The sequence below is a fragment of the Sphaeramia orbicularis genome, chromosome 12 (assembly GCF_902148855.1).
Source record: "Sphaeramia orbicularis chromosome 12, fSphaOr1.1, whole genome shotgun sequence".
Taxonomy (NCBI): Eukaryota; Metazoa; Chordata; class Actinopteri; order Kurtiformes; family Apogonidae; genus Sphaeramia; species Sphaeramia orbicularis.
The window spans coordinates 54,677,715-54,705,113 of record NC_043968.1 but is presented as its reverse complement, the minus strand read 5'-3'; the positions used below and the strand labels follow the sequence as shown (position 1 = coordinate 54,705,113).

At 35.9% G+C, this 27,399-nt stretch overlaps 1 protein-coding gene across 1 annotated transcript in view; it reads left to right on the top strand.

Annotated features, from left to right (window-relative positions):
- The first annotated feature begins 1,535 nt into the window (after positions 1 to 1,535).
- Positions 1,536 to 27,399, top strand: part of vsig8a (V-set and immunoglobulin domain containing 8a) — a 77,662-nt gene continuing 51,798 nt past the window's right edge. Inside the window, exons 1-3 of the mRNA XM_030148357.1 lie at positions 1,536 to 1,616; positions 2,798 to 2,965; positions 11,829 to 12,033. Coding sequence (XP_030004217.1) covers positions 1,536 to 1,616; positions 2,798 to 2,965; positions 11,829 to 12,033 — 454 coding nt within the window. The remainder of the gene's footprint in view (positions 1,617 to 2,797; positions 2,966 to 11,828; positions 12,034 to 27,399) is intronic.

Below are 27,399 nucleotides of genomic sequence, written 5' to 3'. Positions count from 1 at the left end.
AACTTAACACTGACTGATTTAACTACCAACACTCACAAGAGTTCAAAAATGGTAAATGGACTGAACTTATATAGTGCATTTTCTACACCTTCATGGTGCCTAAAGTGCTTTACAGTTCCTCACATTCACTCATACACACTCATACACCAGTGGGCAACTTCAACATGTGGATAGTCGGAGCCAGGATTCAAACCAAAGACCCTTTGGTCATTGGATGACCTGCTCTACCAACTGAGCCACAGCAGCCCTTTATAAGCTCACCGACATGGGTTAAATTAACCCATATGGATTTATTATTCACACTGTCAGAGTTTCTCCTTTAACTCAAAATGAGTTAAATTGACACCATGAAAGTAACAAAAATAACACTCATTTTACTTAATTTTCACTCTGAAATTAGTGTTAATTTTAATCATAAAAAAGTGAGTCCATTAAAAATGACTTAAAATTCAACGTGAACAGGATGATTCAAAGAAAGCTGATGCATTTTTTTTTTTAGAAAATTAATTTTTCCTCTTTTTTTCTCTCTGACAGTGACAGTCTGATAGAAATTGCACAGGTTCACCTGGTTTGAAATGCAGGGGCCAGGCAAATTAACTATGGAGAGACGCAAAACAACACTTCTCCTGAGTTAATTTCCACAGGCTTGACTAAGTCTTTTCATTAACCCCAACTCTGAGTGACATTTAACTCACAGTGAGTTAAAACTACACTTTGAGAGTGAAAATTGACTCTCAAATGTTTAACCCTGAAATTTCAACTCTCCAATTTTTGTTGTGTAGAAGTTAACACAAGTAACTGCTGAAAAATAGTGTTTACTCTGTAACTCCCACAGAACCTTTAGAAAGTTATTTTCTTGTTTACAAAATGCACTGTAGATATTTTAGAGTTCCAAATGACTTTTTGTTACATCTAACTTTCCTAAGTGAGATAAAGCCATTTATTGACTCCAATTAAGAAATTCTGATGGATCAGTGCTGTACTGTGATAGAAATTAAACACAGTCACTGGGGACCTGGATACTCAGTTAACGCTGAGAAACTCAACTTTACAGGACTTTTTTTTTTTTTAAGCATATGGGTAGAACCAGTAATTAAAGGTGATTCACAGATGGTGGTCTAGGGATGTTTTCACACAGCGTACTTGAGTCTATACCGTACTTGGATTCATTCACACCTTTCCCACAAATGTTGCGTTCACACATGCATACTGTGGCCCATGCCTGAGTACGAATGGGTGTTACAGGGCCAAAACAGTGGGTGGTGACGTGGAAGAAATTCTGTCGCTATCCAACAAACAAGGAAGCCAGAAGAAGACAAACTCTTACCTATCTGTTAGCCTGTTTGAGGCAAAGAGAAGCAGAGCGACTTTTGTTGTCCCTGATATATCACTGAGTGGTTCGGTCGATAAGGCGAGCATGTGCTGCGCAGATCCGAGGCTTTTTCAGGAGACAACAGGAGCGCCGTCTATGGTCTCGTGGTGCTTAACCCACTTCCATTGTTGGAGTGGTGATTAGGTCACTTCCAATCTCCGGCATGGATCGCATTCACACGGCAACATACTGTGCTGGAGTACGGGTAGTCCGGACCCAGGACTACCTCCACAACTGGACTCGGGTATGGTACGCGAGCACAGAACGGTTTCATTCACATGGATAAAATTAAGCGGACTTTGGGGTCCAACGTACTCGGATATGGACTCGAGTATGCTGTGTGAAAACGCCCTAGGTCTTTGTAGGTTAACTGTTGACTGCCAATGGCGGTCATCAAGGTCATCAACAAACTTAGGTCATCAACTGGCAACTTAGCAAAGATCAACACATCCCATAATAAGTTTATACCTTCATTAGCCTCTGCTGTGTCATTTAGAGCTGTGTCAACTGGTGAAAGCAACGGCTTCAATTTTTATCACTTCTTTTCTTTGATTCTAAAAGTTCTTTCTTACTGGTTCTCATTCCATCTGGTCACTTTCTGATGCTTTTGTCAACGGTCCCATGGTGTTCATTTTCCTCACCATGGGACACCAGCAGCTTGACTCATTACTCCCGCTAGTGGTCACACAAATCCCCCAGCCCGTTGCTGTAAATAAATTCAATTCACGTCTCCACTTATTATTTTAGGTGATTTTTTAAAAATATATTTTAAAGTAGAAATACTACATGTTGCCCGTTTAAAGTGAAAGATAATCCAAAGCTCTGCCCCACTAAGTTTAATGGAAATCATTGTTTTTGTGAAATCCTGCTGAGAGATAAACCTCACACAACCTCTTGGTGGAGGTCATTAGACTGCAATAATAAAAGTGTTATACCTTTAGAATGAATGCAGTGGAAAAAAAGTATGATTCAACATATTACACAACAACAACTTCATTTCTGATGAATTCATGTACTGTGTCTTCTGTGTACTGCATTTAACATCAAGGATGCATATCCTTTAAAGCCTGCTTCTTGTTCGCCAATTCTCTACATTTATAGAAAATTTAAAAATCCAATAGATAAGTGAAAGGAAAATGTAATATAATCGGGCCTTGTACATTATGTGTTCATCCTTTTTATTGATGCATAACATTCTCCTGCTGCAGTTCTATTTATTCATGCAGGTTTATATTTTCCTTTCTCAGTCAGATGGGAGTCTGTACAGGCAGAATCCATACAGCTGTGCATGAACACGATGGCTGAGGGGGACTGTGAATGCACAAGAAGTTAATCCTCAAGTAATAAAGAAAGGGATTAAGAAACAGTGTTTACATGTCTCTAAATTAATCAAATACTTGTATATGAATTTTCCAAGGATTACAGTGGACACATGGGATGCAGGTTGCATCCAACGGCCCACGGACAATTCAGAAGGCTGAGGGGGAGAATGTGATTCTGGGCTGCAGTTACACACCGAGCCCCTCAGACACCGGAGAGCTCGACATTGAATGGTCTGTGGTCAGTCCGGATACAACGCAGAAAGATCAGATGGTAAGCAGCAGAGTGAAAACAGTGCAAACGGTGTTAAAAAAAGGAAAATAATCATTGAAATGCCTCCAATGTTGGATGTACAGTTAATATGGATGAACATCTAATTCAGGGGTGTCAAACTCATTTTCTTCTGGGGGCCATATTTAGACCAATTTAATCTGAAGTGGGCCGGACCAGTAAAATAATAACATGACAGCCCAATTCCAAATTGTTTTAGTGCAAAAAATAACATTCAATTACGCCAATATTTACATTTACAAACTATTCAAACAAAAAGGATGTGAATAACCTGAAAAAAATGAAATTTGTTAAGAAATATGAGTACAATTTTATCAATATTATGCCTCGACTTATCATTTATACATGTGCACAAAACATTTAGTAACAGGCAGAAAATTGTTAAAATTGCACTTAATTTTCTTCACATTTGTTCAGATTATTCAGATTTTATTGTTAAAGGATAGTTTGTTCGTGTAAACATTTTCATAATTTAATGTTTTTTGCACTGAATCAAAGAGAAAAAAATGGTGGTCATTATTTATAGGTTATTATGATATTATTTTTGAGTTTGATGCCCTAACTTGCACTTTGCAAATTCATCCCAGGGACCGGGGTGGAACCTTTGGCGGGCTGGTTTTGGCCCCCGGGCCATATGTTTGACACCCCTGACCTAATTCCAATCAACAGGAAGTAAGTCACTTCCGAATGGCATTTTACCAGTGGTTTCATGCACATGAGCCCCTTTTCCACCAGAATGCCATGAACATTTATCACTACTTATTTACCTGGGTAAAAGAATTCCTGGTAATCTGAGTGTTTTTCCATCGCATCTCAAAGTTCCTGAAAATGTATTCAAATGAGGCTCACCAACTGCTCGAAAACCTGTTGATTTCTTTTGAGCATATGTAAGCGTGTTCCAACAATCAGCATTCTTCAGGACATAGCCCCACCCCCAAGAATTCCAGGAATCTGAAAAGTCCTACCCCCCCTACCAGGAAGATTTTTCAGTGAAAGTTTGGAGTCGAGGGAAAGTTTTTCTGTGGAAATGAGCTGAGGTTTCTGGTAAAGTAAAAGTTCCTGGAAATATTCCTGTGGTGGAAAATGGGGTGTGGGTAGCAAATACAGTGAGAAACCTGATGGAAGTGATGTCTAAACCCTTAGGGGTCTGAGCCTATTTTGGACGTTTTTGAGTACTTTTGATTTTACCTTTTTATACTATATTTAGAAATGTTTACTATACCCATGTTTGGTGTCTTTTTTTCAGCACAACTTCATCTATCTCATCTGCCTATTATTTTTTCACTTAAACCTACTATATCAACACAAAAGGCCAAAACACACAAAAAATATAAAATCCGATTTGAAAAATGCATATAATTTATTGCATAAATAACACAAAGATGCTTAACGAACCTTTTCAAAGACTGTAAAAGTGAACATTGGTTCCAAATATTAGGTATATAAAATTAACATTGTAATAAATTAAAACTATACTCAAATATTTGACATAAAAGCATATCTTTACGTAGGCGTTTTCTCTGGTTTTCTCCCCCCTCCCCCCACCACCCCTCTCCCGGTCCTCCTGGTTTCTGAATCCGCTTCAGGTGGGGGTCATTCTCACCCTTACCTGCTATGCTAATGCAATCTCTGGATTAGAATCCGCAGATTTGGCCAATTTTTTTTCCATTTTGAAAAAGGGCAAAAAGTTACGAAGATATGGTCAGAAATATAAACCCCCCCCCCCCCCACCTCATTTTCATACTTTTACTCACGTTTGTTTGCTCTGGTTTCAAACCGTCATATCTCCAGTTGTATTTGCTCTATCAACTTCAAATAAAAAGTGGGAGAATGTTTCAAGTCCGCACTTTTGAATGCAATTGCCCCCAGTGGTCAATGTGACCAACCTCCGACGCTACAACACGTTGAAAATGTCATATGATTGAGTTATGGGGCCATGTCCATGGATCCCTAAGGACTAAAAGATGGTGATGATGATGCCCCCATTCATTCATTCTGCAAATCCAGTGTCAGATCATGTATTTCACTCTTAGGCCTCCCGTGGTGCTCTACCTGAATTAATCCATCTTTTAATATCAGTACTCTACCGTCAATACTATAAAAAAAAAAAAACAATATAAAAGGCCATTGCATTACAGACTATCTCACGTAGCAACATTGAAAACCTTTATCAAAGAAAGAAATCCAATGAACATAACTCAGCAGGTAGTGCATAAATGTGGGTCAGTGATTCTATTCTTTTAAGGCCAGCAGAGAAGGCCTTACTGGCCCTGACGGACCACCACTGTGCCAATCATATGCTAAGACCTTCACAGTCAGGAGCCCTCAATGTGATCCAGCCCCAGTCCAGCCCCTCTTTGTTACTGCTACCACCGGTCCAACCTTTGCACCCAGCATATCATGCTACAGCACTTTCACAATCAGTAAGATATATTCCAATGGGAAATGGCAAATTTTTTAAAGTTCCAAAGATTTTCTTTTTTTATTGCCAATTTACTAAATGCACAGGACATATAAATATTCTCTTTCTCTCTCTCTCCTTGCTATTTAAATGCCATGCAATAAAAAAGAGGTAAAAATAGAATAAGAATAAATAAGTGGTGTAAAAGATAAGCTAGAATGGAAAAAACATATAAATCAAACCTACTTACAAACCTACAAGTAGACTATAGTAATGATATGAGGTGAGGAGGTGCATAATGGAGCAAAACAGCAGCAGATTTGATAATAGTACAACGTGTAATAAAATAATATCACAGACTGTAAATCTATTGAGTACGGCGGCTGACAAGGGCCAATCACATTGCAATGGCCTAATGCGTCTCAGTCAGAGAAAACAGCTGCAAGTACAGAAAATTCACAAACTCAAACACAAGTCTAAACAAGGTACAAAAAGAGGAATGTGGTGCAAATGAAAAAATCTTCTGCAAGAGACAAAAACAAACGCATAATCATCAAATGCTCTGCAAATAAAGAAACAATGCAAACCAAGAAAGCATCTGCAAACGAAAAACGCTGCATAACCAGTCACTACAACAGAAGTGCTCCAAACCTGTAGGGGGCAGCGTTTATAGACAACGGACTAGTGTACAATAGAATCAAATAAAAGTCACATGACCGCGCTACGCCGTAACTTCAGTTTGTTCCCACTGTAGTTTGAAACACTGTCAGTCAGCTGTTCTCCGTCTCTCTCTCCATCTTGTGTGTCTCTGCATTGAGCTGTTCTGCTCACAGCACCTCCTACAGGTTTGGAGCACTTCCACTGTAGTGAGTGGTTAGTGTTTTTCTCTTTGTAGAGCATTTGATGATTATGCACACAGGATGAACAACCAGATTATCGGCCCCATAAATACCCATCAACTTCAATGATTCCTGGTATTTAACATCAGTTTACTGAGAAGTTCAGGTAAGGCTTAAACTGCCAGCAAGGGGCCATCAGAGGTGGGGGATATGGCCATTTACAGACGAAAACCTCACACAGTCCAAGGGGCTGGGGGAGGGGTTATTGCCTCAGCCAGGGGTCACCAATCCTGGTCCTTGAGGGCTACTATTCTGCATGTTTTAGATGTTTCTCTCTTCCAGCACACCTGACGGTCGTTATCAGACTTCTGCAGAGCTTGATGATAGGCTTATCATTCGAATCAAGTGTGCTGGAAGAGGGCTACATCTAAAACATGCAGGATAGTAGCCCTCGAGGACCAGGATTGGTGACCCCTGGCCTAGGCTCTCTAACCAGGGGTTGGGAATTCACAGCAATTCCAGGCAGTTGGGCAGAATATTCTGTGCTGACTGTAAATTCCCACTAATAGGTGTTAACTGGAAGTTCCAAAGCAATTTACAGTGACATTTACTGACAAAACCCTACTTTTCATGCAGTGATCATATGTTTTTGTTTCTTGCAGCGGACTTTTTCATTTGCACCACGTTCCTCTTTCTGTACCTCGTTACCTCCGCCAGGAGGTATTGTGATCGCTTTGCTTTGTGTGTTTGCATGCATGCATGCATGTTTGTTTGTTTGTTTGTTAACAAGATAACTCAAAAAGTTATGGATGGACTTTCATGAAATTTTCAGGAAATGTTGATAGTGGCACAAGGAAGAAATGATTAAATTTTGGTGGTGATCGGGGGTGGGGGTGGAGCACGGGAGCCCACTGATCTGCCTTGGTGGAGGTCTGCGCTCTCTGAGTGCTTTTCTTGTTTAGATTTGTGTTAAGAGTTTGTGAATTTGCATTGTTTCTGTACTTGCAGCTCTTTTCTCTAACTGAGACACATTGGGCAGTGTGTTTGGCCCTTGCTGGCCACTGTAACTGAGTCTGGTCTATGCAAAAATTTCACTAATAACAGTTTAGAACAAGAAAAGCATTCGGAGAGCGCAGACCTCCGCCAAGACAGATCTGCCCGCCCCCATCACCACCAAAATTTAATCATTTGTTCCTTGTGCCAGTATCAACATTTCCTGAAAATGTCATGAAAGTCCGTCCATAACTTTTTGAGTTATCTTGCTAACAAACAAACACATAAACACGCACGCACACACACAAAGCAAAGTGATCACAGTACCTCCTGATGGAGGTAAATATCTAAGAACAGCTGATAGAAATGATTGCAGAATAGTTCAGAGTTACGTTTATAATGCATTACCTTGAGCAAGAGCGAATAAAGAAATCAAGGAAACTGAATGTTTGTGTCTGTCAGATACTTATTCATGTCATGTTGATGATACTACAAAACATGGGCAGACATAATGAATGGAACTGCTTTTTGCTGCAGGTTTGTCCCTTTTCCACAGCTCCCATTTTCATAGATTTACTGTGAAACATGTGACAAGTATTAGAGAGGCTTCTGAGTCGCAGTGAATACCTCACATCAGAAAAGTCTTTTCATCGTGAGGGAGGGGAGACTTGGCCCAAATATGGATATAAATAATGTGTGGGTTTAGTCAAAATTTGGACAAAAAAGTCTGTCCTGATTTATTGGAGCAGTTGGCTGGAATTCCTTGTAGTGCAGGTTTTGTAAATAATTGCGCTTTGGGAGTTATTCTGTCTGAAAGAGGACACATGTGGGTGTATTTGTGATAAATATGGTGCACTGGTGACTGCTGTGACTTCCAAATGAATTTTTTTCTACATTAAACCTTTCCTGAATTACATCAATAATCACCATCTGTTACTCAGTACTGTATTTTCAGTGAAAATAAGGTTTTTTTTTAATTTTTAATTTACTGATCAGGTAGATGTTTATAAAAGCTCAGAGTAAATTCAAAGGTTTTTATATCAAACTAGAGAAAGCTGAACAGAAAATGACTTTTTCAGCAAAGCATATGCTGAAAATAAAAACAGACACTTCCAGCCACTGTCATTTGTCAAACTACATGGGTTTTACTGGTGAATCAATACTGCATTTTTCCTCTATTACTTACATGTATCGACAATATCGCCGCTTCAATGCTTGTTAAACACTTTAGATCTGTGGATGATTTGGGGCGTCTGTGGATGTTTAGTGACAAAAGTAAATAAAAAAAAAAAATCATAAAACTTTGACTTTAATTTCATAACATCCATACTGTGTATCAAAATAGGTCTTATCACCAGATTAAGGTCTCAACAAAACTGACAAAGTGGCTCCAGAGATGGTGTAAACCAGGGGTCTCAAACATGCGGCCCGGGGGGCCACATGCAGCCTGTCAAAAGTTCCAATCTGGCCCGTGTGGTGAATTTGCAAAATGCGAGAATTCCACAGTCTTGAATTGAATTAACCAAAAAAGAAAAAAAAAATTACCTTGAATTAAGGAAACAATTTTGAAATAAGCAAAAAAGAAAAAAAAATCTTCAATTAATTAAAAAAAAAAATCGTAATTTAAGCCATAAACAAATCTTGAATTAAGCAAAAAAAAAAAAAATCTTTAATTAACAACTTAATTTTTTTTTTCTTTGTTTAAGTGTAAAAAATAACATTAAATTATGAAAATATTTACATTTACAAACTATCCTGTAAAAATAAAATGTGAATAACCTGAAAAAATATGAACAACCTGAAATGTCTAAAGGAAATTAAGCACAATTTTCTGCCTGTTACTAAGTGTTTAGTGTCTTTGTAGATCTGATCCATAACGCACATGTAGAAATGATAAGTTGAGGCAGAATATTGTTAAAATTGCACTTACTTTTCTTAAGAAATTTCAGTTTTTTTCAGGTTATTAACATCTTTTTTGTTTGGTTAGTTTATAAAAGTAAGTATTTTCATTATTTTTTTTTTTTTTTCTCTACACTAAAACAAAGACAAAAAATTGGAGTTGTCAGTTATTATGTTATTATTTACTGGTCCGGCGCACTGCAGATAAAATCAGGCTAAATGTGGTCCCTGAAAGAAAATGAGTTTGAGACCCCTGGTGTAAATGGCCTCGCTAGTGACTAAACCAGCTATCCAAACTGCTAAACATGAATCCAGAAACTTCACAGACTCCGGGGGATGATCAGTGGAGTTTACTAAATAATTATTTTGGTGAAACTGTAACAATACAGAAAAATGGAAATATCCATATCAGCATTCATGTCAAATAATGATCACAGGCTACAACCAGTACATCCACATATGTACAATGAGTTGAGACCGCTAGCATCGGAGTTAGCATCAAGGTTAGCATAACGATTAGCATAGTAGTTTTATACATTTTATAGAGCATTGGGAACATTCAAACCCTCAAATGTGCAACCAAACAACACTGTATAAAGAGTGCAATCACTTTTACCATATAATACTTACAGACGATGCTTTAACAAACACCAAAATGAAAGAAACTCAGGAAAGTGGAGCTGCCATGTACTGCAGTGAGAACATTTTTAACGACTTCCTGTCTGATTCTTCTTCTACTATTCTAAACAAAGTGAACTGACAATGGCTGCTAGATGGAGTATTTTGATAAGCTATGAACAACATTAAGAACAGTGAACGTAACAGATGGTGTTTTCCGCAACGTCTTTCCATTGGAAATAAATGGGAGAAAATTCAGGAATAGTAGAACATTACTACATTTTATACACATTTGTCAGCTAAAATTTGCTTGGAGGTCTTATTTCTGTCTTTGTGCATAAGAAATCCATATAAGTGAATCCCCAAAGGAACTTTGTGTTGGTAAATACAAGTTATGCAAATTTACAGGATTTCAGTTCTGTTGCAACATGTTGATGGTCATATGAACTATGTTTTCAGCTCAAAAATCTCCAATTTCATCACAATTAATGCGATTTTCATGTCACAAATGGCCAAGTTATATTTGAACTGAATTTACCTGAAAAACAAATATTCTATTCTTTTAGATTCCCCAATTTTTCTTACAAGATTATATACTACATATCGCATGTTTTAATTTTATAGGTTGCAATATGGAGTATGGTGCTGATCCATCCTGCTTATGTTACGCACATACATACATTAAGAATGTCACATGTCACTTTTTAAGAAATAACAATTCTATATTGTTATTTACTCTTTAGTACAATGATAAACTATACAATAAATAATTCTGATCCTAGTTTTTGCACAGGGATCATTTGTGGAAACGGTGACATGGCTGCCGAGCATCAGTATGATGGGATCTGGAACAACCATGTCACATCCGTCCACTGCCACATTTTGTGTTTTTGTGTCAGCTGTTATTGTTTTAGATCCACAATACTAACATTTATGAATAAGAGGAGACTTAGCAATAGTAAGTATATAAGTTTATTACTAATAAAGTACTGGTACTGACCAGATCATCATGGGTAATGTCACGTCCGTCCACCAGCAAAAGTTTTCACATACACGTGCTATTCAAAATCCAATATTTCTGAAAATAGAGCTTCCACTGTCAAATAATATCAGTAGTCTGTGCACAAATATATTAGCATTATTTCAACACAGTTCTATGCATTTCTTACAACTTTTTGTTTTACTTAGACAAAAATGGCCACTTATTTGACCCCCTAAGTGAATTTTAGCCGTTGGATGTTTTAATGTGCATGTTCTTTAAGCTGTGCAACCTGTGACGTATTAAAATTCATACAGGACATTAAGAATCAGAATAGGAAAACACTCCTGACAGAGAATAGTAGATACACTGCAAAAATCTAAATCTTACCAAGTGTATTTTTGTCATTTCTAGTCAAAATATCTCCTCGCACTTAAAATAAGACATAATCACCTAAAGCGTAACTTTTCAGTGAGATTTAAGAACTTATTTTTAGACAATAGAGCTTGAAAATCTTATTTCAAGAAATCTTACCATGATCATTTTCACTTGTTCCATTGGCTGATTTTTTTTTTATTTATTTGGCTTATTTCAAGATAATTTTTTTTGCTTAATTCAATTCTTATATCTCACTGAAAAGCTACTCTTTGGGTAATTATGTCTTATTTTAAGTGTGATGAGATATTTTGACTAGAAATGAGAAAAATACACTTGGTAAGATTTTGAGTTTTTGTAGTATACATGGCACATATTCCCTTGAGACCCAGCATTGCACTTTTGCACTTTTGTCCTTTGTAGGGAACAGGAGTTTCACAGCTTTACTTCAAAAAAAAAAAACAAAAAACAAAAACTGTTGCATTATGCTGTTTCCTGTTATTTAAGGTACAAAAAAAAGCCAAAACTTTTGCTTACCTGGATGTCAGGAGGACATTTGTTGTATTATTTCTTGGTAAAAATGTAAATTAGGAGTAAAAACTCAATAACATTACTCAGCACTAAGTCATTTCATGTGGGTTATTCACAAAAAAAGGAAGTTTTTGGGATGTGCTGTTGTGATTTTTTTTGTATTAAACTGTTTTCAAATGTTAACCCATGATGCTCTCTGTTCTCCATCAGCTCATGTCCTACGCTGGAGGTAGTAAGTACATTCATACTGACGGTGCTGTTGCACAAGGGCTGACCTTTGCTGCCAGTGACCCCTCAACAGGTGACGCTTCGCTCTCAATTGCCGCTTTATCACCTGCACATAGTGGAACTTATCAATGTAAAGTGAAGAAATCGCCTGGAGTGGACACGCTCAAGGTGTCACTGATGGTGTTGGGTAAGTCCAGGCTCAAGTTCCATCCTGGGGTTAGCACACGTCACCTGGATACATTATTTATCACATTTACAATATCACATTCAGGTTGAACCCCTGCATTCTCTTTTTCAGCCTCTTTTTGGATGTACACTATATGGACAAAAGTATTGGGATATGTTGAATTCAGGTGTTTCTTTTCTAACAGGGGTCTGGGATACAAAACAATAATGACAAAATAGTTTTATATTGTGATAAATATCATTGCATTGGTTAGTTTTGTTCAAATTGTTATCTTTGCTTCCAAAATGCCTCAGAGATGGATTTTACTTCATTTCTCTCAACGTTGATTTTTTTTTTTTTTTTATCCTTGACTATGATTTTAAATGCTCTACCTCTAAATTTCTTTTTTTTTTGCGTGATTCACTTTTTATTGTTTTTTCTTTTCTTTTCACCCATTAAACATTTTACAGTGATACAACAGGATGTAGGTATAAGAAAATATATAAATAAAAATACGAAAATCAAGTGTAAAAAAAACCAAAAAAAAAAACAAGAAAAAACAGCAACCAAAAAAACACAAAAACAACAAAACAAACAAATAAAAAGAATTACAAAAACCATAGAGTACTGTCAGTTTTGTTATACAGGATATGTTGTTACATTATAACTCTTTCTGGGTGACAAAAGACCAAGGCCAGGACAATAAAACATTTACCATAATACACTGTGGTATCAGAATACCAGTCCCTTCAGTTATTATAGGAATACCCAAGGTTGCAGTCAGGTCCGCTCCATTATCTATTCCACACTTCATCTAAGAAGGGGTCCCATATTTCTTAAAATTTCCTACCTCTAAATTTCTAAAATATTTTTTCATGCTCTGACTGTAAATAATAATTTTCTACCACAAATAACCATCTACGTTCTTCACGTCTCACTTAGGAAGAAAAAATCTCCCATTAAACTTCGAGGAAATATGGATGTTTCTGTCTCAAATCAGCATGAACAGGACATCTTCCAGCTGTAGCCATGATGTGTCCCAATACTTTTGTCCTTATGGTTTATAAATACCAATATTTATCTTCCTAAGTGAGATATGAAGACAGTAGATGGTTTGTTGTGGTAGAAAATTATTATTTACAGTCAGAGCATGAAAAATATTTTAAAATTTTCGAGGCAGAACATTTAAAATCATAGTCATGGATTAAACAAATCAATGTTGAGAGAAATTATGTAAAAAAAACAACATCTTAGGCATTTTGAAAGCAAAGATAACAATTTAAACCAAACTAACCAATGCAATGATATTTATCACAATATAAAACTATATTATGACATTTATCTTTCTTGTTTTGTTTGTTCCCAGACCCCTTTTAGAAAAGAACCACCTGAATTCAATGTGTCCACATACTTTTGTCCATTTAGTGTAGATCTGCAGGAAAAGTTGAAAGACAATATGTACAGTTCTAATATCTGTGTTTCATCATGTTCTACTACCTATTTTCAGACATGTTTTCAAGTCCAGACCTACAGAAGTGTTATCTTATCATTCATTAGTGTTGCACTAAAGGCATATGGATGGAAGGGATAACTGATAGCTTTTGTAGTATTTTAAGACTCCCGGTCGTGTTCCTTTTAAGTGAAATAAACACAGAGAAAATTACTTTTTTTCTGTTTTTTTTGCTCTGTTTTCTTCTAGTCTTTTCCTGTTAATGCCGTTAATGGGATATTAAGAGTGCTTGTGTGAAAGGTTGCATGATGAATGTGAAATGGTGCAGCTATTTTCTCTTCTAAAAGATACTAAATACATATTATAATACATACATGTACTTTTATGACGAAGGTTGTGTTCCTTACAGTCAGTAGCATCATGGACATTCAAACTGGAGGGAGATTTGCCTCAGAATTTGCATCAGATCTGCAATTTTTGGATGTGTGTTCTGCTGTATTTTATTGATATAAGTCATTAATGCTGTTAGTTATGATTAGGTTTATATTACTGTATTTTCAGGACTATAGAGCGCACCTGAATGTAAGCTGCACCTAAATGTAAGCCGCACCCACCAAATTTTAAAAGAAAAAATATTTGTCAGCTAAAATTTGCTTAGAGGTCTTTTTTATGTCTTTGTGCATAAGAAATCCATATAAATGAATCCCCAAAGGAACTTTGTGTTGGTAAATGCAAGTTATGTAAATTTACAGGATTTCAGTTCTGTTGCCATATGTTGATGGTCATATGAACTGTGTTTTCAGGTCAAAAATGTCCAATTTCATCACAATCAATGCTATATTTTCCTGTCACAAATGGCCAAGTTGTATTTTAACTGGATTTACCTGAAAAACAAATATTCTATTCTTTTAGATTCCCCAGTTTTTATCTTACAAGATTATATACTACATATCACGTTTTATTTTTACAGGTTGCAATATGGAGTATGGTGCTGATCCATCAACAGTTTTCTAATAATAAGCATTTTTATAAAGAAATAACAATTCTATATTGTTATTTACTCTTTAGTATGATGATAAACTATACAATAAATAATTCTGATCCTAGTTTTTGCACAGGGATCATTTGTGGAAACGGTGACATGGCTGCCGAGCATCAGTATGATGGGATCCGTAACAACCATGTCACATCCGTCCACTGCCACATTTTGTGTTTTTGTGTCAGCTGTTATTGTTTTAGATCCACAATACTAACATTTATGGATAAGAGGAGAATTAGCAATAGTAAGTATAGAAGTTTATTACTAATAAAGTACTGGTACTGACCAGATCATCATGGGTAATGTCACGTCCGTCCACCAGCAAAAGTTTTCACATACGCGTGCTATTCAAAATCCAGTATTTCTGAAAATAGAGCTTCCACTGTCAAATAATATCAGTAGTCTGTGCACAAATGTATTAGCATTATTTCAACACAGTTCTATGCATTTCTTACAACTTTTTTTTTTTGACAAAAATGGCCACTCATTTGACCCCCTAAGTAACTTTTAGCCGTTGGATGTTTTAATGTGCATGTTCTTTAAGCTTTGCGACCTGTGACGTATTAAAATTCATACAGGACATAAAGAATCAGAATAGGAAAACACTCCTGGCAGAGAATAGTAGATACACCGCAAAAATCTAAATCTTACCAAGTGTATTTTTATCATTTCTTGTCAAAATATCTCCTCACACTTAAAATAAGACATAATTACCTAAAGCGTAACTTTTCAGTGAGATATAAGAACTTATTTTTAGACAATAGATCTTGAAAATCTTATTACAAGAAATCTTACCAAGATCATTTTCACTTGTTCCATTGGCAGATTATTTATTTATTTATTTATTTGGCTTGTTTCAAGATTTTTTTTTTTTTTTTTTTGCTTAATTCAGTTCTTATATATTATTATATATATATTCTTATATATAAAAATATTTTAAAATTTTAGAGGCAGAACATTTAAAATCATAGTCATGGATTAAACAAATCAATGTTGAGAGAAATTATGTAAAAAAACAACATCTTAGGCATTTTGAAAGCAAATATAACAATTTAAACCAAACTAACCAATGCAATGATATTTATCACAATATAAAACTATATTATGACATTTATCATTCTTGTTTTGTTTGTTCCCAGACCCCTTTTAGAAAAGAACCACCTGAATTCAATGTGTCCACATACTTTTGTCCATTTAGTGTAGATCTGCAGGAAAAGTTGAAAGACAATATGTACAGTTCTAATATCTGTGTTTCATCATGTTCTACTACCTATTTTCAGACATGTTTTCAAGTCCAGACCTACAGAAGTGTTATCTTATCATTCATTAGTGTTGCACTAAAGGCATATGGATGGAAGGGATGACTGATAGCTTTTGTAGTATTTTAAGACTCCCGGTCGTGTTCCTTTTAAGTGAAATAAACACAGAGAAAATTACTTTTTTTCTGTTTTTTTTGCTCTGTTTTCTTCTAGTCTTTTCCTGTTAATGCCGTTAATGGGATATTAAGAGTGCTTGTGTGAAAGGTTGCATGATGAATGTGAAATGGTGCAGCTATTTTCTCTTCTAAAAGATACTAAATACATATTATAATACATACATGTACTTTTATGACGAAGGTTGTGTTCCTTACAGTCAGTAGCATCATGGACATTCAAACTGGAGGGAGATTTGCCTCAGAATTTGCATCAGATCTGCAATTTCTGGATGTGTGTTCTGCTGTATTTTATTGATATAAGTCATTAATGCTGTTAGTTATGATTAGGTTTATATTACTGTATTTTCAGGACTATAGAGCGCACCTGAATATAAGCTGCACCTGAATGTAAGCCGCACCCACCAAATTTTAAAAGAAAAAATATTTGTCAGCTAAAATTTGCTTAGAGGTCTTTTTTATGTCTTTGTGCATAAGAAATCCATATAAATGAATCCCCAAAGGAACTTTGTGTTGGTAAATGCAAGTTATGTAAATTTACAGGATTTCAGTTCTGTTGCCATATGTTGATGGTCATATGAACTGTGTTTTCAGGTCAAAAATGTCCAATTTCATCACAATCAATGCTATATTTTCATGTCACAAATGGCCAAGTTGTATTTTAACTGGATTTACCTGAAAAACAAATATTCTATTCTTTTAGATTCCCCAGTTTTTATCTTACAAGATTATATACTACATATCACATGTTTTATTTTTACAGGTTGCAATATGGAGTATGGTGCTGATCCATCAACAGTTTTCTAATAATAAGCATTTTTATAAAGAAATAACAATTCTATATTGTTATTTACTCTTTAGTATGATGATAAACTATACAATAAATAATTCTGATCCTAGTTTTTGCACAGGGATCATTTGTGGAAACAGTGACATGGCTGCCGAGCATCAGTATGATGGGATCTGGAACAACCATGTCACATCCGTCCACTGCCACATTTTGTGTTTTTGTGTCAGCTGTTATTGTTTTAGATCCACAATACTAACATTTATGGATAAGAGGAGAATTAGCGATAGTAAGTATATAAGTTTATTACTAATAAAGTACTGGTACTGACCAGATCATCATGGGTAATGTCACGTCCGTCCACCAGCAAAAGTTTTCACATACACGTGCTATTCAAAATCCAATATTTCTGAAAATAGAGCTTCCACTCACAAATAATATCAGTAGTCTGTGCACAAATGTATTAGCATTATTTCAACACAGTTCTATGCATTTCTTACAACTTTTTTTTTGACAAAAATGGCCACTCATTTGACCCCCTAAGTAAATTTTAGCAATTGTACATATATAGGCTGCACCTGACTATAAGCTGCAGGTGTCCACATTGTAACATGAGATATTTACACAGAAAGTTGGTAAACAGACAGATTATTTAAATATTTATTTCCAAACCTTAACTGCTTTTTTCCAAACAGTGCCTGTAACACAGCAGTAAAATGGCAGTGACAGGCTGGTTAAACCCAGAAAAGTCATTGATCTCTTCATCTTCCTTCTGCTCATTGAAACCATTGCAGTCGTCTTCTTCAGTGTCAGAGTTGAACAGCCTCAGAAAGGCTCTGTCACACACCTTCTATGTCTCTCTTCCGTTGTTGCTTAATGGCACTTCCATGCTACAGCTCTATTTCCTTCTTGGACAGACACAACGATTGGTTTTAACTTAAAAGCTGCATCATATGCATTTCTTTGTGTGTTTTCCGTGATGAGGCTTTATGCATGACACGCAAAATGATTGTTAAAGTTAAGCTTAAACTTCTCTTCACATCACCTCTTCCACCTGTCTGTCTCGGTTTTGCTCTTCCTGCTAGAGCACCCCCTGGAGGCCGTTTGCCCCTAAAAATCTATACTTGAGCCGCATCATTGGATAAGCCGCAGGGTTCAAAGTGTGAGAAAAAAGTAGTGGCTTATAGTCCGGAAAGTATGGTATGTCAAATTTACTCACATAATTATGTCATAGACCACACACCCCACTTTTCTCTACGCTGTTGATTTCTTCCAGTGCATCATGTAACCTGCTCATGCAGTGCACTCAGTCGTACCACTACAACCCCCCTGACAAATGTATGAAAACCAATGCATACACCTGTTTAACCCTTAGGGGTCCACGGTCACGGCCCTGTGACTCAATCACATGACATTTTCAACACGTTATAGCGTTGGAAGTCGGTCATGTAGACCACTGGGGACAATGCAATCGAAACTGCAGACTTGAAATACTCTCCTACTTTTTATTAGATGTTGATAGAGAAAATACAACCGGAGATATGATGTTTTAAAACCGGATCGAACAAATGTGAGTAAAAGTATGAAAATGAGGTGGGGGGGGTTATACTTCTGACCATATCTACGTCATTTTTTTGTCCTTTTTCAAAATGGAATGACTGGCTGAATCTGTGGATTCTAATCCACAGACTGCATTAGCATTACAGACAAGAGCGAGAATAACCACACCTGGACCAGATGTGGAAACCGGGATGACTGGGAGGGGGTGGGGGGTGGGGGGTAAAGATATGCTTTTATGTCAAATATTTGAGTATAGTTTTAATTTATTACAATTTTAATTTTAGGCCTAATATTTGGAACAAATATTCACTTTTAAAGTCTTTGAAAAGGTTCGTTAAGCAACTTTATGTTATTTATGCAATAAATTATATACATTTTTCAAATCTGATTTTATATTTTTTGTCTTTTTTGGCCTTTTATGCTGATATAGTAGGTTAAAGTGAAAAATAATAAGCAGATGAGATAGATGAAGTTGTGCTGGAAAAAAAGAAACCAAACATGGGTATAGTAAAACATTTCTTTATATACAGTAGTATATAAAGGCAAAATCAAAAGTACTCAAAAACAGCCAAATTACACTCAGTCCCCTAAGGGTTAACAGCAGTCATTGTAGCAGAAAATGCACAGATGTGATTCCCTCAGCTCCATGTAGGTGCATCACTTCCAGGGTTGTGGTTTATTTTATTATGTCTTGAAGCTGATCCTTGTTTAATTCATTTCTCCTGTAGTTTTCCTGCTGAGACAGGCCAGAACGTCCACTGTGAAGAAAATCTATTAGTTATTCATACATTTGATGGTAGTAGGCGTACTATTTCAGTGTTTATTAATTGTCTGGCTGAGTCTGATGATGTGCCATAGCTTAAATCAGCATATTTTTTTAACACCGCTGAACAAGAAACTTCTGGATCTTATGGCAGTGAGCAGATTTTTTAGCTTTTTATCAGTTTTTATCTTCAGTACGCTTTACTAAATGTGGAATTTACTTTCATATCTGCAGGTTGAAAATGAATAAAACCTTGTCCCTGTCCTTGGTTGTATTCAAAGGTTCGTATTTCAGATGAGATTTATAGCAGCAAGATATTTTTCCCTCATGGAAATCTGTGCAATGTACCTGAAGACCGTAAAAGCCGAGGCAGCCAAAAGCATCTAATGATAGAAAATAACTTGTAATAACTTCTAAATTAGAGCTGTGCAATGTATTGTTTGAGCGTCGTCATTGCAATGTACATGTGCGCAGTAGTCACACCACAGGTCCTGCAGTGTAGGAGGTAAATGAACTCCACGTGTTCTCATCTAATTACACCATGGGTACCTGACAAACACTGCACGCAGCAATCCACCAATCACAAGTGTTCTTAATCACTTTGCTGAAACAGACCACGCCCCTGCACGTGGAGGGAGTCGCTGGTAACAACACTGAAAAATGAGCAACATACAAGAGAAAATCACTAAAAACCAAGACTTGGTGCCAAAAAGAAAAGCAACGTCAGTTTTCTGGAATTATTTCGGCTACAACAGTGGTGTCAAACTCATTTTAGTTCAGGGGCCACATTCAGCCTAATATGATCTAAAGTGGGCCGAACCAGTAAAATTATATAAATTATAGGTTAACAACTTATAAATAATGTCAACACCAAAGTTTTCTCTATGTTTTAGAGTGAAAAAGCAAAATTCCGTAATGAAAATGTTTACGTAACACAACATAACATGAACAAATATGAACAACCTGAAAATTCTTAAGAAAAATAAGTGCAATTTTAACAATATTACCCCTCAGTTTATTATTTATACATGTGCATCACAATTTACAGATCACAGGGGATTTACAAATACACAAAATATTTGGTAACAGGCAGAATATTGGTACAATCCTGCATACATCTCTTAAGATGTTTCAGATTGTTCATATTTGTTCAGGTTATTCACATTTTTTGTAAAAGTATAGTCTGTAAATATAAACATTTTTGTGTAATTTAACTTTTTTTTTTTTTACACTAGAACAAAGACAAAAATTAGCGTTTTTCATTATTTACAGGTTGTTATGATTGTATTTTACTGGTCTGACCCTCTTTAGATTGAAGTGACCTAAAATGATTTTCACATCCTTGATTGTTAACATCTTCATTATAATATTTGCATTTCACAAATTCATCCGAGGGGCCGGATTAGACCCTTTGGTGGGCCGGTTTTGGCCCCCGGGCCGCATGTTTGACACCTGTGGGCTACAAGAAGGACGATACTGAAACACATGTTCTGTGTCAATAGTGTCTTACACCTGTCGACACAATGAGAGGAAACACAATTAATTTGTTTGACCATTCATGTCAGCACTACAGAAACTATATCCTCCGGAGTATTTTTTCATATTGCAATAAATCGCAGGGTAAAAAAAAAATCACATTGTCATTTTTTTCCAATATCGTGCAGCCCTACTTCTGATCCACTCATCCATGTAAATAATTTAGGTAAAACACAGTTTGCCATCTTTTCATGATCATCAGATATGACCCATTTGGATATTCAGAGGCTCCGTAGTGAACGTGGAAACACTGTCATCTTCTACAACATTGATTCACCAGTAAAACCCGTGGAGTTTAATAAATGACAGTGGATGGAAACTCTTGTTTTTATGTTCAGAAAAAGTTATATTTTTCTGAAAAACTCCTTTTTTAGTTCAGATTTTTTGAATTTGTTATTAAAAAAAAAAACCTTTGAATTACTCAAAGCTTTTATGAACATCCATGTGATCAGTGAATTAAATAAAAGAAAATACCTTAATCACTGAAAAATGCAAAATGCAGATAATAATGTAGTAATAAATGGTGATTATTGGAGTCATTTTTAACTAAATTTGGAGTAAAAATAGCTCTGTAAAATGTAATCATAGTCTCAACAGTGTAAAAACACCGGTGTTAATTTTTTTTTTTTTACACATTTTATTGTTAATTTTGACACTGAATTGAATAGAATTAATTCAAACTTTAATTAAAATGTGACATTGGCCATATAGTAAATTTTATTCTCATTTTGAGTGGGACCAAATGTTTTCTGAAACAGAGTTAAATTCAACTCTGTAAGAGTTAAATTGACACTTTTTTTTTTTTTTTTTACTATGAATACGTTATCATGTTTGGCAGAATTTCATATCTCTTTATTCTAATTTAGAAATCGTATAATAATATCATCTGTAATGTAGAAATACTACCATAGCCCCTTTAAAAATGTTTAATATGTCATTTTCATCTTGTTCTGTCCTTTCAAAGTGGTTCAAAATCGCAATAATCATAGTAAAGTTTCACCCAAAATCTTTCATATTAGAGTTGTTTCATTGCATCTTTTACATTGTTTCCACATTTTGTTGTATCATCTTTGGCAGAACTTCCAAGATCTTTATTGTAATCTAGAAATCTTATAATATTATTAGAAATATTATATATAAGCTCTTTAAATATGTGTAATTCCTCCTTAGTCTCAGTTCATTTATGAAATATTCAGCCTGTTTTTACTGAAAAATGCAAAATGAAAAAGACAGTATTTTTCATATTTATTTGTTTAATACTAGATTAAACTTATACGTTTGACTTGGAAAAACAATATGCATTTTAACCCTTTCATGCATAGTGGTCACTCCAGTGGACAGCTATTCTACAGCTGTTCTCTTGTATATTCATGGATTTTGTTGTTTTAGTTCCATATCAGCCAACACAGTGGACACTTATGCACCATCTCATACACTGCAATTCATACCATTACTGTAACTTTATGTTCTTGATAAACCTGATCTGCAGTAACATGACTGAGGGTAAATCAATTGTTAATTGTTATTAGACGGTAATTAACAGTTTTCTTAAAGAAAAACTTTTTTTTTTTTTAAATTATCTCTATGAAGTGAGTAAGAACTAGTATTAGAGGATGATAAAAGGTGAGAAAACATCAGGTTAGCTGCATCAAAATGCTTTTGTTTCATAGTTTTCACACAGTACATCACTTTCTAATATTGTATTTTAAATACATATGGTGTCCAGCTGAGTGGACATTTTTGTAACTCCATTAAAAATAGGTTAATTTAACCCTTTCATGCATACTGGTCACTACAGCGGACAGTTCTTCTCCAGCTGTTCTCTTCTATATTCATGGGTTTTGTTGTTTTAGTTCCATATCAACCAACACAGTGGACACTTATGCACCATCCCATATACTGACATTCATACAATTACTGTAAATTTGCAGCTCTTCAGAAACCTGATCTGCAGTAACATATTCGAGTGTAAATCAATTGATAATTGTTATTAGACTGTAATTAACAGGCTTAAAAAAAAAAGTTGTGTTTTGTTGTTTTTTGCATATTATTTGAGTGAGTAATATCTACTATCATAGTATGTTAAAATGTGAGAAAACAACAGATTAGCGATATCAAAAAAACATTTATTTCATAGTTTTCACACAGTATGTCAGTAAATGCATGTTTCTTTGCTTCAAAAATTAAACGCATGGTGTCCAGCTGAGTGAATATTTTTGTTAATCCGTGAAAAATAGGTTCATAAAACAAATAAAATTTCAGTAACATTGTTTTTTTCATGCCTAAAGCTGACTGAAAACACTCAGTGAAAAATTCTTGATTAAGGTTCTCATAATTCATACATGAAAGGGTTAAAAAAAAAAAAAAATCAATCTCATTGGGTTTTTTATGCCTAAAGAGGAATAAAAACACTCAAGAAAACAACTTGACAAAAGTTCTCATAATTCATGCATCAAAGGGTTAAAATAACTATCATCACAAATGCAAATTGGAAAATAATCACTGCAATAATCAAATTTGAATGTTTTCACCACGTTCTCTGCTGTTTTACTGCAGACTGAGAAACATTTTAACGCTTTATTTATAATATCTCAGTCATGTGTTGTAACTCATGGGATTTATTGGATGAAGAGGAGAACGATGGCCATTTGTCAGTGCGTTCAGTCTGCGCTGTCGGTATAAATAAAATAATGTCCCTTGAGTCCTGACCAACTCATCTTGTTTGGAATGTGTGAGCAGTATCTGGGCATGAGGACTGTCACCTCACCGGCACATTTACATTTACTACAATTTAAAAAATGATTATTCTATTAAATAGCGCTTAAAAAGATGTTACACTATTAAGCAAGTAAAGGGCCTGGGTCCAAAAAGCTCCTCCAGGAAATCTGGGCAAATGGAATCAACGGTCCCTAAAAGAGTGTTTGTCATAAAATACGGAGAGTAGTTTTAGAAACACATTCGATCTCTGACCTAACAATATTAAGTAGCTGATTAGCATTGATTTTATTCATTTTGCCTTATCTTCCCCTAATTGTGTCCAAGTATCTGAGCATTAAACGGTAGATACTGATTAAAAATTTGACTAAGTCTTAAATCATGCATTTATCTCTAAATTTCTCAGCACTTTGACAGTATGAGAGGACTTGTCATTTTATGATGAATTACATAGTGTTCAGATTTCAGATGTGAGTGAAATGAAAACTGGCAGCAGAATGACATGCATTTTTAAAGTCTTATTAAATACAACTGAGGAAAAGTTTCTGCAGCTTGTACTGACCTTGTTACTAAAAACAATGAAAGATTTGCGTACATTGTTGAAATAGAGCGTAGGCGGAGACTGAATCAACATTACCAGGAAGCATCTGACTTCTACCATTTCATTGTATTTTGCACATTACTGTTATCACTGAATTCTTCTTCTTCTTCTTCTTCTTCTTCTTCTTCTTCCTATTGTTGTTGTTATGATGAGGATGATGATGATGATGATGATGATTATTATTATTATTATTATTATTATTATTATTATTATTATTATTATTATTATTATTATTATTATTACCCCACCCCCCGAAGAGGAGGCAAGGGGTATTGTTTTTGGTTCAGTTTCTTTGTTCGTTTCTTTGTTTCTTTGTTTCTTTGTTAACAGTGTAGCAGCAAAAGTATTGGTTCAGTTCATACCAAATTGGGTTTATAGATTGTCAGTGACCCAAAATAGATGTTGTTATATTTTGGGAAAAGTAGGTCAAAGTTTACATTTTTTAATTAATTTTTTAATATCTTTTTTTCTCTATTTACTTATAATGGGTAAAATTTGAAATGTCTATCAAAACATCGATTTTGTTTCAATTTACTTCAGACTTGGCACATATATAGGGGCAATTGATATGTTGACATCAGTACACACATAGACATGATGACATCAGCTGGATCGATGCCGAGCGACAATACGTGCAGGGGGCGGGGTTTGTTGTGCCTGGGACCATTTATTATTATCATTTTCAGCCTTCAGTTTCCTCTGCTATTAAAAACAGTTGTTTTCAACAGTAGTTCATGTGCAGACACTGATTTTCTGATAGATGATAAAGTGAGTTAACCTTAACTTTATTATTACCTTCGCCAGGAGGTATTGTGATCACTTTGCTTTGTGTGTGTGTTTGCGTGCGTGTTTGTTTGTTAGCAAGATAACTCAAAAAGTTATGGACAGATTTTCAGGAAATGTTCAGGAAATGTTGATACTGGCACAAGGAATAAATTATTAAATTTTGGTGGTGATTGGTGGCGGGGGGGGATCTATCTTGGCGGAGGTCTTCGCTCTCCGAGTGCTTTTCTAGAAAAGACAGTGCAGACCTCCGCCAAGACAGACCAGTGGGCCCCCGTGGGCCCCCGTGGCCCCCCCACCCCCACATCTCCCCGATCATCACCAAAATTTAATCATTTGTTCCTTGTGCCAGTAGCAACATTTCCTGAAATTTTCATCCAAATCCGGGGCACTGATGTGCCTTGGCGGAGGTCTGCACTCTCCAAGTGCTTCTAGTTACTATTATTTCCCCGCCCCCCAAAGGGGAGGCAAGGGTTAATGTTTTTGGTTCGGTTTGTTTGTTCCTTTGTTAACACTTTAAAACACTTGGTTCTATTCATACCAAATTGGGTTTAGAGATCGCCAGTGACCCAGAACACATGTAATTACATTTTTGAAAAGGTAGGTCAAAGTTCAAATTTTTTTATGATCTTTTAAAATCTTCTCATTTACTTATAATGTGCGAAATATGTGCGAGGTTTGTTGTGCCTAGCACCACTTGTTATTATTAGCATTGTGATTATTTTAGTATTCAGTCTTGGGGTGTATAAGGTGAAAACATCTCACTCTGGCGTCAAAGTTTCTAGTGGAGGAAAACTGTGTGGGAAGTTCAGGTTAGGGTTACCAACTCCCTGGAAAAAACACAAGGGACACCTTGTTGGCAGGTCCAGCTGACCCAATTGCCTTCACTCCTCTCGGGGTGTTGAATTTATTTTGTCTTTTTTGTGTGTGAAACAATTTTCAAACTTTCTGACTGAAACCTGAATTTAATTAGATGCATGTTTTTCAGTGATAGGAAAACATGGAAAACAATTTATTATTTAACAATGTATATTTTTAGTGCAAAATGACAAAAGTAACAGAGTAAAGTAAATATATTTCTGAGACCTATCTTGTTGAAGTTCACAGAATAAAAATATATTTTAGCAGAACTCTGTCTGGCTTTATTTAAAGTAGGTTAAAATAAATATCTTTCTTTAACAGAACTCAGTCTTGCTTAATTTAATATCGAATAAAATAATAGAAAACAATAGAAAGCAGAACATTCTTGTAATAGTGCATATTTAGTGCAATAAGAGAAGTGCAAACGGAAAGTCTGTGGAAACTTGTAAACAACACTTTCTGTACAGTTGTAGATAATAATAATAATAATAATAATAATAATAATAATAATAATAATAATAATAATAATAATAATAATAATAATGATTATTATTATTATTATTATTATTTTGAACTCAAAAGCTCAATGCTACATAATGTGGAAATAGCTGATTTCTTCTATTTGTATTTTGTCTGACCCCCTACTGCAGCAAGTAGTTGCTTCAGAGTTGATGATGAGTGATAATGAGCTCACTTCTAATGAGGGCAAAGCACGCAACAGGCTGGATGTTAGGAAGGTCAGCTGACTGAAGAGCTTCCACCTTTCTGCTGTTCCCACGCAACTGTTCGAAGCCCGTACTGTCGGCAGTGTCCGACTCCAAGACCCAAAAATCGGTGTTGTCCGAGTCAGCCATGTTGATTTATTGTCGACTCTTGTCTTCCGGTGTATTCCTCGCAACAGAATCTCGACCAGTGAGATGAGCCAGATTCTGTGTTGTCATTTGGTGTATGTGTGTGCTGTCAGCTCATTGGTCACAGAGCAGGAGAGGGGAAGGAATAATTCCATTGACATTTTCGCGGGGCTCAGATGGTAGAGTGGGTCGTCCAATAACCGAAGGGTTGGCGTTTCAAATCCCCCTCTGTCCTAGTCAGTCCGTTGTGTCCTTGGGCAAGACACTTCACCCTCCTTGCCTCCAGTGCCACTCACACTGGTGTATGAATGCGTGTGAATGTTTGGTGGTGGTCGGAGGGGCTGTTGGCACAAATTGGCAGCCACGCTTCTGTCAGTCTGCCCCAGGGCAACTGTGGATACAGATGTAGTTTACCACCACCAGAGGGAGAATGTGAGAGCGAATGAATAATGGGTCAATAATGTAAAGCGCTTTGAGTGACCAAATAAACGCTATACAAATTTAATCCATTATCATTATTCCATTATTTTACAGACTATTTTTGATTCTCATGGTAATATGGGACAAAGTGTGTTCCTTTTCAGTTCAAAACGGGATGCATACTTTTGTTTCTAATTACGGGACAATTCCTTTTTTTATATCACCTCTATTATTCAATCATTCATTCATCTTCTGAATCTTGCTTTGTCGCCATTTGGTTTTTTAGGGGTAGGGGGTGGGGTGTCATTGGAGCCTATCCCAGCTACCCATGGGTGACGGCAGGGTACACCCTGGACAAGTCACCACTTCATCACAGGGCTGACAACCAGTCACTGTCACATTCACACCTATGGGTAACTTTAGGTTAACCAATGAACTGATCTGTGCATGTGTTAGGATGGTGGGAGGAAGCAGGAGAGAACCCACGCAAACTCTAGTGAGAAAGGAATTGAACCCAGGACGTTCTTGCTGTGAGGCAAACAGAAACAGAAACTAGTGTAGGGTTTGAGATGAGGAGAATAATTATTGT